Source organism: Papio anubis, chromosome 5 (genome assembly GCF_008728515.1).
Source record: "Papio anubis isolate 15944 chromosome 5, Panubis1.0, whole genome shotgun sequence".
NCBI lineage: Eukaryota > Metazoa > Chordata > Mammalia > Primates > Cercopithecidae > Papio > Papio anubis.
Window position 1 is genome coordinate 54,634,002 of NC_044980.1, and position 15,473 is coordinate 54,649,474.

The window sequence follows — 15,473 nt, forward strand, 5'->3', positions numbered from 1 at the left end:
AATCCAACATCCTTTCATGACAAAAACTCTCAACAAATTAGGAACAGAAGGAATGGACCTCATGACAAAAAATGCCACATTTGAGAAGTCCACCGCTAACATCACACTAAATGGTAGAAAACTGAAACCATCTTCTCTAAAATCTGAAACAAAACAAGAATGCTTACTCTTGCCACTTGTGTTCAACACAGTAATGAAAGCCCTAGCCAGAGCAATTAGGCAAGAAAAAGAAATAAAAGGAATCCAAATGACATCTTCCATATTAAAAAAAAATAACTCTAAAGACTTCACCAAAAAACTGTCATAATTAAGAAAATAACTCAGCAAATTTATAGGATACAAAATCAACATACAACAACTAGTTGCATTTCTATATACTAATAATAAACTATCCATAAAATTTTAAAAATCCCATTTACAATAATATCTAAAAGGATAAAATACTTAGGAATGAATTTACCCAAGGAGGTGAAAGATCTCTGCACTTAAAGCTATAAGACATTAATGAAAATGAAAATATATCCCATATTTATGGATTGGAAGATTTAATATTGTTAAAATGTCCACATGGGATCTACATATTAAAAGCAATCCTTATCAAAATTTCAAAGAAATTTTTCACAGAAATAGAGAAAACCATCCTAAAATTCATATGAAACCACAAAAGACCCTGCAGAGTCAATGCAGTCTTAAGGAAGAAGAATGGCTGGGCATGGTGGCTCATGCCTGTAATCCCAGCACTTTGGGAGGCCTAGGTGGGTGGATCACGAGGTCAGGAGTTCAAGACCAGCCTGGCCAAGTTGGTGAAACCCTATCTCTACTAAAAATTCAAAAAATTAGCCGAACGTGGTGACAGGTGCCTATAATCCCAGCTACTTACTAGGGAGGGTGAGGCAGAGAATTGCTTGAACCTGGGAGGCAGAGGTTGCAGTGAGCCAAGATTGTGCCACTGCACTCCAGCCTGGGGCAACAGAGTGAGACTCTGTCTCAAAAAAAAAAAAAAAAAGAGAACAAAGTTGGAAACGTCATACTCCCTGATTCCAAACTATATTACAAAGCTATAGTAATCAAAACAGTGTGTTACTGGCATCAAAACAGACAAACAGAACAATGGAACAGAATAGATATCCCAGAAATAAACCCTGGGTATATAATCAATTAGTCTTTGACAAGGGCATGAATAATATGCAATGGGGACATAACAGTCTCTTCAATAAATGTTGCTGCGGAAACTGGATGTTCATATGCAAAAGAATGAAACTGTATCCATATTTTATTACATAAAATACAGAAACTCACTTAAAAGAAATTAAAACATTAAACCATAAAACTGGAAGAAAACGTGGGAAAGCTTCTTGACACCGGTCTTGGTGATGATTATTTGAATATGATACCAAAAGTGTAGGCAACAAAATAAAAAATAAATGGGACTACATCAGACTTAAAATCTTTTGCACAGCAAAGGAAACAATCAACAAAATGAAATATTTTCTACGTATGGATGAAAGAAAATATTTGGAAACCATACATAGTTTTACCTTGGTATCCATGGGGGATTGGTTCAACCTTTCCTACCCTCTGCAGAAACCAAAATCTTCAGATGCTCAAGTCCTGCATATAAAATAGCATAGTATTTGCATATAACCTACATGCATCCTCCTGTATGCTTTAAATCATCTCTAGATTATTTATAATACTAATACCATGTAAATACTATGTAAATAATTATACTATATTACTTTTTAATCTTATTATTTTTATTGTTTTCTTATTTTATTTTTTTTCAAATATTTTTGATTCTCAGATAATTGAATCCCCGTATGCATAACTCACAGATACAAAGGCCTGAGTGTACCTGATATGTTCAAAATACACAATAAAACCCTACAACTCAATAGTAAACACTCCAATAACCCATTTTAAAAATAGGCAAAGGACTTGAATAGACATTTCTCCAAAGATGACATACAAATGACCAAAAGGTATATAAAATGGTCTTCACCATCATTAATCACCAGGGAAATGCACATCAAAACCACAATGAGGTATCTTCTCACACCCGTTAGGATGGTTATAAAAAGTGTTGGTGATGATGTGGAGAATAGGGAACACCTGTAGCACTGTTGGTGAAAACGTAAATTGGTACCTCCAGTATGGAAAACAGTATGAAGGTTCCTCGAAAAATTAAAAATAGAGATACCATATGGTCCAGAACTCTAATGTTTGGGTACATATCCAAAGGAATTGAAAGAAGCATGCTGAAGAGATGTCTACATTGTCATGTTTCTTGCAGCATTATTGACAACAGCCAAGGTATGGAACCAACGTAAGTGTCCACTGACAAATGAATTAATAGAGAAAATGTGGTATATATACAATCGAATATTATTCAACAGTAAAAAGAAAAATAATCCTGCCATTTGAGAAAACATGGATAAACCTGGAGAACATTAAGCTAACTGAAATAAACCAGACACAGACAGACAAATGCTGTATGATCTTGCTTATATGTGTAATCTAAAATAGTTGAACTCATAGGTGGTTGCCAGAATCTGGGACATGGTGGAAATGGGGTAATGTTGGACACAGCATACTAACTTTCAGTTGTAAAACAAATACATTATGGGGACTTAATATTGCAGCTTGGTGACTATAGATAATAATACTGTATTGTTTAAGTTTGCTAAGAGAGTAAATATTAAGTATCCTTACCACACACACACACACATACACACACACATACACATACATATACATAGAATAAGGTAACCATTTATAGGGATGGATGCATTGATTAATTTGATTGTGGTAATCATTATACAATGTATACATATATCAAATCATAACACGTCTACTTCAAATATATACAATTTTTATTTATTATTTAATAAAGCTGGGGAAACAAAATATGCTTATCCTCTCAAAATAATAAAACATTATTCATTTATCAAGCCTTTAATAATTATAGAAAATTCAAGGGACAGGTTGAACAACATGATAGAGACACAATTAGCAAAATTGAACTTATGAGAAACTCTGTAAGATGTATGACCCAGTTTTTTTTTTTTTAAAGGGCACAAGAGAAAGGATAGAAAGAGGAAATTTATAGTCTAAAAGAGAATTCAAACACATAATGATTTCGATCTGTTAACCTTACTTGCTACCATTTCATACCAAAAAACTAAATTATTTAATAAAATTATTTTTAAAATTAGCTAAATTTGATAATAAGAAATTATTAGGAAATTTGTTAGGAAAATTTACAAGCATCTTAATGTTTTTGAGGTAATTTTTAAAAGACTAGTTTTAGGTACACACTAAAGGACTTACAGATGAAGAAATATTGTGTATTGAATTTGTTTGAAAATAATTGTAGAGAAAGGAAATATGAGTAGGGGTACAGATGAAACAAGAACTAGTTGTATATCGAGAATTGTTAAAACTGTGTGATGAGTATTCAAGATGCATTATATTAGGTTGGTGCAAAAGCAATTGTGTTTTTTGCCATTATTTTTAAATGGCAAATTTTTAAATTTAAAAATAATGGCAAAAAACACAATTGCTTTCGCACTAACCAATACTATTCTCTGTACTTTTGCATATATTTGAAATTTTCAACTATGTATTTTTAAGTACAAAAATGTATAATAATTTTCTCCTTTAGCTCACAGAAAGAGAAATAAGGTGCTGTGCAAAGAGGAGGTATCCCTGCAAACAGAAGAGTCACCAAAATAAAACAGTGCTTGCATCACCATTTTACCTAAGGCTTGCTCTAAAACTAGGGTTAAGCAATATGTCCCCCATGCCCTATGAGAAGGCTGGGAAAACTAATTAAAACAAATTCATAAATTGCTAAGTATTCCTCAGAGATAGATGCTTGTCTACTCAAAACATAATAATGATGACAATGATGATACAGGATGTTAAGCTTATGTGGCACCACTCTATAAAAGAAATTTCTCCCATTGTTCTGTGCTGTAAACATGATGATGCATAGGTCTAATCCAACCATTAAGTATCCACTAACCTTTTAACAATTAAGTGCTTCTTTTCTTTTTTCCTGAATCTATGCAGAAGAAAATGTTATCCCTCATAAAATAACATTTAACAAAAATCTATTACCATATCCAGCTTCAAATAAACGTAAGTTTCCCAGAATTTAATAAGCTAATGCTTTACATAGTTAGCATACAGCACCTCAGGACTGCATTTTAAATACATTCATTTCTAGAACTCAAATTCAGAGCTTTAGACTTTTTATTTTCCCTTCAAATTTATAAAGAAATTTTTCATCTTTCTTGATTTTAAAAATATTAAAATGCTAGACCTTCACAATAAAAGGTGCATAGAATTTTCACAAGCATTTAAAAACTATAGACTTAGCTATGTGTTCCTTTGCCACATGTTGGCCTCTGAACATTATTTTCTAGGTTATAGTATGATTTTTCAAAACGTCACCTTCAGTTACCACCGGAAGCAATGAAAACTGAAATCAGTTCTCAATGGTTTGATTTGTCATCATGGGTCTCCTTGAAGGATAGAATAGCAAAGCATGCCAAACCTCAAGGCAACATGTGTTTTGTAAGTTAAATTACAAATATCAGGGAATAAAAGTATATTTTCATCACACAGGAATGATTAACTGCTGCTTAGATGGCACAAAACGATTGAAAATGGAATAATCACTGTCATCACTATGGATGTAAGAGGTAAGATATAGTTAAATATCAGAAAAATCTTGAACTGTTGGATATTTTCATTTAAAAATCTAGCCAGTAATTTCCTGTCCATACCATAAATAAATAACTGGCAAACTGCTTTCTCAGTTTTGTTATCACACATACCTACTCTACTTTAACTTTACTATGTTTAATAGTTAATGTAAACTACGTAATCCCATTCTATGTCACTGTCTGATAGACTTTCAGAGTTGGCAGTGACTTTAAATGTCATCTACTTCAGTATTTCCCTTGTTTCATGACCCTCTGCTTGTATTGTTCATTAATTTTTCCTACAGCACTGGCAAGTAGACCATGATTCTATGTTTGAATATCTCCAATTATGAAATCTACAAATATTTAATGAGCTCCTACTACATGGCAGGCACTGATTTAGGTGCTCTGATATAGCTGTAAACAAAATTGACAAAGATCTCTGCTCTCAAAGAGCATACATTCTAGCCGCTCCTGGAATGGAATTCACCACTCACAACCTGTTTTGCCACATTTATTCAGTTAAGAGTTGCTCTGTAATCCCAGCACTTTGGGAGGCTGGGGCGGGATCCGCAGTTGGGAGATCGAGACCATCCCTGTTAACCGCGGTGAAACCCGTCTCTACTGAAAATGCAAAATTAGCCGGTGAGGCTGGTGAGCCCTGTAGTCCAGCTACTTTCGGGAGGCTGAGGCAGGAGAATGCAGAAAGCATTGAACCCGGAATTTGAGCTTACAGTAGGCGAGAGATGTCCTGCTCTCTCAGCCACTGGGACACAGCGAGACTCCGTCTCAAAAAAAAAAAAAAAAAAAAGTTGCTGAGTACAACCATTGTCAGAAATACTTCTACCATTTATTGATGAACAAAAGATGAATAAAACAGCAAGTCTCAAGTCACTATAAGATAGTTATTCTATATAGTTAATGGGAATAAGTTTTCTTATTATTAACACCAGTGTTTAACGTTTTGGGGACACAAAGATTGGGTCTAATTTCTCTGCCCTATTAAAGCCCTCCAGATATATTTGTATCTCTCCCACCCCAACCTTGTTTTACAGGCCATGAATTTCCCAGTCCTTTTTTTTTATCTCCCCAGTTGTTAGCACCCCGATTGCCATAGGCACCAGACATTTAAAGTAAATGAGTAAAGCGGTCTGAGAGGAGCGCAAACACAGGATCATACACCTTCACAGTAGTAAGAGTAAATCCCAGAAATCCATATTTAATGAGACATCTACTAATTTTGAAACATCTGCCACAAATTTAAATTTCTGAAAACCCCATATGGTCTATTTAGAACACATCTGAAGGCCATAAGTTTGGAACCACGGCTTTAGATATTCTTCATGTGATACAGTTTTGACTCATCTTTCAATGAGGATTACAAGTTTTAGGTGTATACTACTTCTCAATGTTCTTAAAGTGAATTGCCCTGGATTGGGGTCATAGTTCTAGGTATGGGAGAAGCAACATAAATTTACAGCCAAATCATTACCTTTTCTATTCTAAACCCAGTTCAATTCATGAAACCCAAGAATGAATGAATATTTGGGGGGGAATAACGTCATATTATTGATTTATGCTTATGTAACTACCACCTAAACCTACAGTTGTTATTAAACTAGGTCTCACCTTAGCTCCTATTGCTCCTCAAACAACATTAGTTACTACTTCTCTCTAGTGTTTTAGACTTTTATATTTTCATTTTAGTGTTTTGTCTTATTATATTTACCTCTCCCCTTTAGTTGGTCAAGTAATTTTTGTATGCTGATTTTGTTAACAGCCGTATTAATGGTTCCTGCCATTTTTGTTTCATTTGTGGATTAGCTCCTTATGCCATTAATACCACCCTCAAAATTAACAATGAAAATGGTGAACAGGAAATGTGAAAACCAAATCCTCCAGCCAGTTACTAGAGGTCTCTCTCTAAACATTGATTCATGAATAGAGGCATTCAGCTGTGACTCGCCTAACAGTATTGTCAACTGCCTTCCTACATCTTAAGCATAAGTTCATCATGGAAAGTTTTATCAAGCGTTGTTGAAATTCAGACAGACAGTGGGAACAGCACTCCTTGGATACACTGGTCTTATGGGAAAAGTAAGTTATTTAATTATATGCTTTACTATTAGTGACCTAATACAAACTCCAGGTGATCACCGCTTTCCTTTCGAAAGGCTCACAAGATTTTTTTTTTTTTTAAAGATGCAGTAAGAACTTTTCCCAAGATTAATCAATTGATTCATTCATCCATTCAATAATTATTTATCAAGCGCCTATATTAGGCATTGGAAATACAGTAGTGTGACAATGACAAAAATTCCTGCCTTCATAGAATTTCAGTGTAGGGGAAGAGAAAATAAACAATATAAACAAGTGAGCTATATAGAATGTTAGTGTCATGTGTTTAGGATATAAAAAGTGCTAAAGTAAAGAGAATGTGTTAAAATTAACATCAGATCAAGTTAGAAATTTTTTTTAAAGTTTATTGAGCATACAAAAGGACAGTTTGCAAACCAGGGACCTCAAATCAAAAGTGGTAAAAAGCTCTGTTCACAGCATTTAAAATGCAGCTTATAAAGCATAATTAAGGAACTATATCTGTCTTCACTGTGGTTGGCTATTATAAACTTATATTCCTTTTAGGACAAGTAAAACTGTTTAAGCTGATTTGTCTGCAGCTGATTGGTTTAATTTTACTGAGTCATTTTGACAAGGATGAAAAGTTCACATTTCCCATTTTGTTTATGGTTAGAGCTAGTATTTTGGGGAAAAGGGATAATTTAAATTTTGGCTACATGGTTAATGGCAGTTGGCCTTGGAGTATGTACATTGTGGCCTCTATTTTTTTTAAACAAAAGTCTATAGAATGGGGAGTAATTTTAGACAGGGATCCATGAGAAGCCTCTGTGAAAGTAACATTTGCAAAAAGAACTAAAGAAATACGATTAATGTTCTACTCCCTAAGGATATAACTGGGGAGAATTCACTTTCCTCTTCTTCCTGAAAATTAGAATCATTCAATCCCATCTCTAATATACTGTTATGTATTTCCTCAAAGCCTCTGGCAAGTTATTTAACTTTTATATGTCTACTCATCTGTAGAACAGGTATGAAAATAGTGCCCACTGCATGCAGTAATTGTGAAGATTCAATGAGATAAAGCACATAGTTTGCAACAGTGCAAACACTTGCAAAGCACAGTGTATTCTGAAACATGTTTCTCTAATGCAAAGAAGTTCATACAAAATTGATAAATTAGGGGTACATATCAATATACCATGGACACTTTGTGGATTCCGATGTGATTTTCCCCACCATATTATGTTTTTACAAAGTAAACTCAGTCAAATGCAAATACACAAAAAAGTTTATCACTCCCCAGGGGTGGTATGTGGTACTGCACATGACGTCTCTGTACCCCTGATACTTCCTCTTGCCTCATTTTGGCCACGGGCTTTGTGTTCATAAAGTCTATTGCATGGATCACTCGATTCTTTGTGCATTTTGCTCTTGTCATGGTGAAATGTTGTATTTGTTTCAAATATTGTGATGCAGACTGAATATCTTCTACTATAGGATAGTTATCTAATGTGCAATTTTGAGATTATCTTTAGTTCTAAATCATTTTTACTTTATTCAATTTTATAGGTAGTAATGATTTTTTAAACCTCTGTAGTAAACACTAGTAAATCATTCAATTATTGGTATTATCTAAAATAAACTCAAACTAAAACCTCTTAATAACATCTCAGTTACATCAACAACAGCAAAAAGTGTGTTCTGGATGGCACCAAGGCCATGCGTATGTGAGATGAAAATGAATTGTATCACTTCACAGGAGAAATTTATCTCAACTTGCACTGTTTCTCAAGAGAGGACTGATGCAAACACACTGCTAATAAAGACGAGATTGTAATTCTGATTCCTTACCAGTCCCTGCTAGCTTCACTGAGGAAAACAGGTCTGCAAACACAAACAGGCCCCATTAGTTCCAGCAGTCACTTCGCAAAAGATGTCACTTTTTCATAGGGAATTTCAAATAAAAGAACACGGACAGCTCCTCCTAAGCGGTCAGCACTATTGAGAGTGAGAAACGGAGCTCCAGAAAGGGCACGTTCTGCTGATGGGTGGGTCAAACACCTATGCATAGATTCCTCATTTGAATATCTATGTGGCATGAGAGGAGAAGACAAGGTGCAGGATTTAGCCTGTGGCAGTAGTTTGCTGACACCTGTCCTAAACTGTTACTATATGAGAATAAATAATACTTGGCAAAAACAGAGAAGTCTGTTTAGAAATGACTGTTATTCATGAGTGCTGGGAAAAGGGACACACATTTGCAAAAGTTTTTGTAACAATGTTTACTTCTACGTATTTCTTAATTTTATGCCAAAGAGATCATATTACACAAAGTTTTTATTAAGCCCTGTCTTTTCCACTGATACTATATTGACATTAAAGACAGCAGTCTATGCATAGGTCCTTTTCTGCTGTTGTGCCACATGGCAGTTTAGTATTTGTAGCAGAGATGATGTGGCCCACAAAGCTGAAAATATTTACTACCAAGCCATTCACAGTAAAAGTATGCTGACCCTTGCTCTAGGACATAAAAAAGCATCAGAACAAAATATAGAGACTCTGTTTCCCAATTAATAACTTGATCATCAAAAATCTTAATTACGGCAATTCTTAAAAAGTGGTTCTAATTGACAGTTATGTTCTCCTCAGATTCAGGGTCCACAAAGAAACCTGGTACTGGAGAAACAAAGGCTCTCATAGACATTAAAAATTCATTCTACATATTTAGATGCTATAGATCTTCAGGCTACTGACCGTGATTGCTACCAACCGAGACATCACCATGACAGTGGTGCATGAAAGTAGGACTCATATAAACTGGACTACAGGTAGAAATGCTGTGTGCTGACTCACTGCCAAGAATCTCAGAAAAGCTATAAAAATGAACAATACTATATAAAAAAAGTCAGACCTAAAAATTACTACCTATCAATGCCTAAGATACATTCATAATTGAAATCTTTAAAAGAAATTAAATGAACTTCTTAATGGTTCTAATGATAAAGAAAAGAAGCTATCCTCCCCAACAAGAACTGCATGAATGCATACTTCTTTTTCCTTTTAATGTATTTCTTTTGAATGCCGCTCTAAATTTCTCCTTTTTAATCAAGAAACTCTACTTTTCTTAAACATGACTTTAAATGATTTCATTTTATTCTATTCAGAATTTTCAATGGAAAAACGAAAGTACAATGTGACTTTATAAGATAGCATAAGCTTTCAGACTGAAATAATAATCAGCATGAGGAAAGATAAGATGCTCAGAATGATTCAGAAAAAAATCCTGATTTCTGCAACTGAGACTTAGAGAGGAGCACTGGCAATTCTGATTTCCCTCTGAGTAGGAACACATTCAAGGAAGACAACTGCTATAACCAAAAAAACTGACTGTTCTACAGATGGAACAAAAGATGGTAGAGATAGCATCATTTTTTTGAACTGTGTGAGTACTACAAATGCCATCAACAACTTCATAGCCTGACAGTTTCTGTGTGGGAGTCCCTTTTTAGGAAAACATCATATTCTCAAGCAGTTAAAGATTAGATCATTGAAATAATTGAAGGAACAACCTGAATCCTATGAAGATTTAAAGGGGTTCTGATGCGTGTCAGGAGCTACCAATTTGCTCCCATCCTATTCTAATCAGATGTCTTTTTCCACCTGTGGCTCAAGATCTGCCCACACACTGTGACCAGGTTTTACTTTTGGCTATGATTATGTTTGGAGCCACTGGCTCCAAACTATCAAATTTTTCTCTTGCTTTTGCACCCCATAGCTATTTGTTTCAACATATTGGGCATATCTAATTCTTGTTTCCCTGGATTTCTTGCCTATGTCCGATTTCTGCTCTCTGACTCCCGAAGCTTCTGTATCTGGTTTGGATTCATGAGTGCCCTGACTCTGCTTTTTTGGACCCCACATAATCCTGACTTATTTTCTGGTTCCAATCTTCACCATCACTGTGTATTCTCCTATAACTGTGATCCCTGATCTCAAACTTCCACCTCTCCCAAGGCCAACAGCTTTTGGCCAAGAACTAATGGTCTCCAACACTGACCTTTCTTTTCAACTTTTAACCTTTTTACCTTTAATCACCTTGAGCTATTCCTCACTGATTTCTGATTAAAACCTGGTCCTGATATGATAAAATCACAGTTAGTCCATTCAATATCTAACTGCCGGTCTGCCAAGTACACCATGAAAACACGGTAGCCATTGTTAAGTACCACTGTGAGTACCTCGTGTGTGTGCATGCATATGTGTGTACAGTTGTCACAAAGATCTAGGAACATCTGTGTCATGTTTTCTATTTTACAAGCAGCAAATAAGAATCCCAGAAGCACAGCAATTTGCCCTAAGTCATACTACTAATAAAAGGTAGAAGAAGATGACAAATTTATTTCTCTACGGCTACCAAACTATTCTCTGTGAGAGATTGTTATATGGGCGACCCATAATAAATGCTACCTCTTGGCACTCCCACTTCATGTAGTTTTGTGTCTGGCATTGGTGGGTTCTTGGTCTCACTGACTTCAAGAATGAAGCTGTGAACCCACTGGGAGGAACGGACAACTCCTAACGGGAGGAACAAACAACTCCAGACGCGCCGCCTTAAGAACTGTAACATTCACTGCCAAGGTCTGCAGCTTCACTCCTGAAGCCAGCGAGACCATGAATCCACCAGAAGGAATAAACTCCGAACACGTCCAAACATCAGAAGGACCAAACTCCGGAGACACCATCTTTAAGAATTGTAACACTCATCATGAGGGTCCGTGGCTTCATTCTTGAAGTCAGTGAGACCAAGAACGCACCAATTCCAGACACAGTTTCTTCCATGTTGATCCTGGCCTTGCCATATGACTTGCTTTGGCACAGTAGAAAAATGATGCAAGCAAATGCTAGATAAGTGCTTACACATTGGGCAGGCCTGTTCCTTTAAAACACCTACCCTTGGAGTCAGCCTCCACATAAAAAGTCTGACCAGTCTGCAAGAGACCGACACCATCCTGGCCAACATGGTGAAACCTCATTTCCGCTAAAAAATACAAAAATTAGCCGGGCGTGGTGGTGGGCACCTGTAGTCCAAGCTACTCGGGAGGCTGAGGCAGGAGAATCGCTTGAACTCAGGAGGCGGAGGTTGCAGTGAGCTGAGATCACGCCACTGCACTCCAGCCTGGAGACAGAGCAAGAATCCGTCTTTAAAAAAAAAAAAAAAGAAAAAAAGAAAAAGAAAAAGTCTGGCCAGTCTGAATCAGTCATCCTATTAGCAAGCCCAGGATGATTCCACACAGAGGCCATATGGAAAAGCTCAGAGGTGCCAGGTATGTGACTGAACCTTTCTTAGACCATCCAGCCCAGACCAGCTACTGACTAAATGCAGCCAAGTAAGTGACCTACCTAATCAATACCACATGTAGTAGAAGACATATTCAGGAAAATCCTACCCATCAGAAATAGGAAACTGTTATTTTAATCCACAAAGTCCAACTCAGGACTTGCTGGCTTAGAAAATGATATTATTTCTCATTCTCAGCCCCTCCAGATGGCAGAAGGTTTTCAGAGTAAAAAATGGTCTCTGATCAAATCAAGTACTGCTAGTACAATGTGGCCTCAGGGTAAATATTAAGTCAAGAATGTGGTAGTAAGATACCTCTTAAAACCCTTGTAATTTCCACTCTGCTAGGAGACAAGCGTGATTAAACTCTTAAAAATGTTACTGCACAGGATTCTGACTCTCAGTCTAAAGTAGAAAAGTGTCTGTCTTAAAGAGACTTGGGGAAATAGCTTTCGCCCAATGGAATGAAATATAATTGGATATATTAGAAAATTACAAAGTTTTAAAAGAAGCTGTACCACCTTGGAAGAAAAGGGAGAGTGACAGGACAAAATGAAAAGAAGATTTTAGGCCTCCAAACCTTTAATGGAATAAATAGGCTCAGAAAGTGACTCCGTTTGCAAATGAGAGACATTTCTTACAGAAAAGGAAGGTTAACTTAGAGGAGAGAGTCAAGAGCCACTGAAAACAATGGAATAGAAATCCACATCCAGAGAACAGGATCCTTTTCAGGAAACCTAGATTTGAGGGAATTGGTAACATGTTCCCAGCTGGATCTCAGAATTTTTATGAAGCACCGATTGCTATGTGCCTCTCATTTCCCTTCCTTTGAATGGCTGACTTTATTGCAAGAGATAAAACAATCCCTGTCTCATCAAAGTATGTTGCAGGGAAGGGAGATCATACAGAAGGTATCATTTTAGGTACAAGTCTCTAGATAAACAGGGAACATCTACTTTCTTTTCTTTTTTTTTTTTTTTTTTGAGACGGAGTCTCACTCTGTCTCTCAGGCTGGAGTGCAGTGGCCCGATCTCGGCTCACTACAACCTCCACCTTCCGAGTTCAAGTGATTCTCCTGCCTCAGCCTCCCGAGTAGCTGGGTCTACAGGTGTCTGCCACCACTCCCGGCTAATTTTTGTATTTTTAGTAGAGATGGGGTTTCACCATATTGGCCAGGCTTGTCTTGAACTCCTGACTTTGTGATCCGCCCGCCTTGGCCTCCCAAAGTGCTGGGATTACAGGCTTGAGCCACCGCGCCCGGCCGGGAACATCAACTTTAAATATACGTGATTTAGTCGATGTGATTTTGGACCTTGAACTGGATCCAGCACTGTAATGTGATGAGACTTTCCGAAAAGGGACAAGAAGTGCTGTGGCCAGAGGGAAGATTGTGATAGCTAGTCTCCAACTATTCCTCTCATCCCTGCCCACACATGCTATTCCTCACACCATGAAGTAGGTTGTAGTTTTCTTCCCCTTAGCTATGAGCTAGACCTGTGACTTTCTTTCACCAGTAGAATGCAACAGTAATGATATCCTGGGACTCCTGAGCCCAGGTCTAACAGATCCACTTGCTCTCCATGGGAAGCCAGATGCTATGCTGTAAAGAAACCCAAGCTTCTTTGGGCTAAATGATGAGACACCACACAGAGAGTATGATGATTAACCTTATATGCCAGCTTGGCTAGTCCATGGTACTTGGATATTGGGTCAAACACATCTATGTTGCTGTGAAACTATTTTTTAGATGAGATTAATCAGTAGATGAGTAAAATAGAGTACCCTCCATAATGTGGATGGGCCTCATTCAAAGAATTTAAGGCCTTAAGAAACAAAAACAACAACAATAACAACAACTGATGTTCTCAAAGGAAGAGGGAAATCTCCCTTGACAGCCTTCAGATTTGAGTTGCAAAATCCACTCCTTGGGTCCTCAGTCTGCTGGACCATCCTGCATGTTTTCGACTCACCAACCTCCATGACCAAATGAACCAATTCTTAAAATAACCTCTGTTCTCTCTCTCTCTCTGTCTCTCTCTGTCTCTCTCTCTCTCTCTGTGTGTATGTATGTGTATACATACATATATGTACACGTACACACAGGCATACCTCAAAGATATTGCAGGTGCAGTTTCAGATCACTGCAATAAAGCAAATATCATAATATAATAACTCACGAGTTTTTTTGTTTCCCAGTGAATATAAAAGTTATGTCTACATTGCACTGTCCTGTAGTCTATTAAGTGTGTAATGGCATTGTGTCTAAAAAGTGTACATACCTTAATTAAAAATACTTTATACTAGAAAATGCTAACAATCACCTGAGTCTTCAGCAACTTGTACTCTTTTTGCTGACAGAGGGTCTTGCCTAAATGGTGGTAACTGATGACTAATCAGGGTGGTGGTTGTGAAGTTTTGGGTGGCTATGCCAATTTCTTAAAATAATACCACAATGAAGTTTGCCACATTCATTGACTCTTCGTTTAATGAAAGATTTCTCTGTAGCATGTGATGCTGTTCGATAACATTTTCCCCAAAGTATATCTTCTTTCAAAATTGAGGTCAATTCCCTCAAATACTGCCACTGCTTTATCAAGTAAGTTTATGTTATATTCTAAAACCTTTGCTGTTATTTCAACAATGTTCACAGCGTCTTCATCAGATGTAGAATCCATCTCAAGAAATCAATTTCTTGACTCCCATAAGAAGTAGCTCCTCATCCCTTCAAGTTTTATCATGAATTGCAGCAATTCAGCAACATCTGCAGTTACTTCTTCTACTGAAACCTTGAAACTTTCAAAGTCATCATGAGGGTTAGCATCAACTTCTTCCAAATGCCAGTAAATGTTGGTATCTTGACCTTCTCCTGTGAGTCACAAATGTTCTTAATTGTATCTAGAGTAGTAAATCCTTTCCAGAAGTTTTAAAATTTACTTTGCCCAGATCCTTTACAGAAATCACTATCTATAGCAGCTAAAACTGTATGCAATGTGTTTCTTAAATAGTAAGACTTGAAAATAAAAATGACTCCTAGATCCATGGATTGCAGAATGAATGTTGTTTTTGCAGGCATGAAAGAAACATTAATCTTCTTGTACACCTTGATCAGAGTTCTCGAGTGATCAGGTGCCTTGTCAATGAGCAGTAATATTTTGAAAGAAATATCTTTTTCCTAAGCAGTAGGACTTAATAGTGGGCTTAAAATATTCAGTATATCATGCTGCAGACAGAAATACTGTCATCCAGGCTTTGTTGTTCCATTTATAGAGCACAAAGAGAGTAGATTTAGCATAATTACTTTAATTTAATTTAATTTAAGTTGTGGGATACACGTGCAGGACATG

At 36.6% G+C, this 15,473-nt stretch overlaps 1 protein-coding gene across 6 annotated transcripts in view; it reads right to left on the bottom strand.

The window, feature by feature from the left end:
- PDE4D (phosphodiesterase 4D) overlaps positions 1-15,473 on the bottom strand; it is a 1,533,637-nt gene that overhangs the window by 1,035,283 nt on the left and 482,881 nt on the right. For 2 of the 6 annotated variants that reach the window (XM_031666731.1, XM_031666723.1), the window contains exon 3: positions 1,539-1,611. The exons of the other annotated variants lie outside the window; for them this stretch is intronic. Coding sequence is in view for 1 of the 2 variants with exons in the window: in XM_031666723.1 (XP_031522583.1) it covers positions 1,539-1,550 (12 nt within the window). In the remaining variant the exon portion in view is untranslated. The remainder of the gene's footprint in view (positions 1-1,538; positions 1,612-15,473) is intronic. 6 annotated transcript variants of the gene reach the window in all.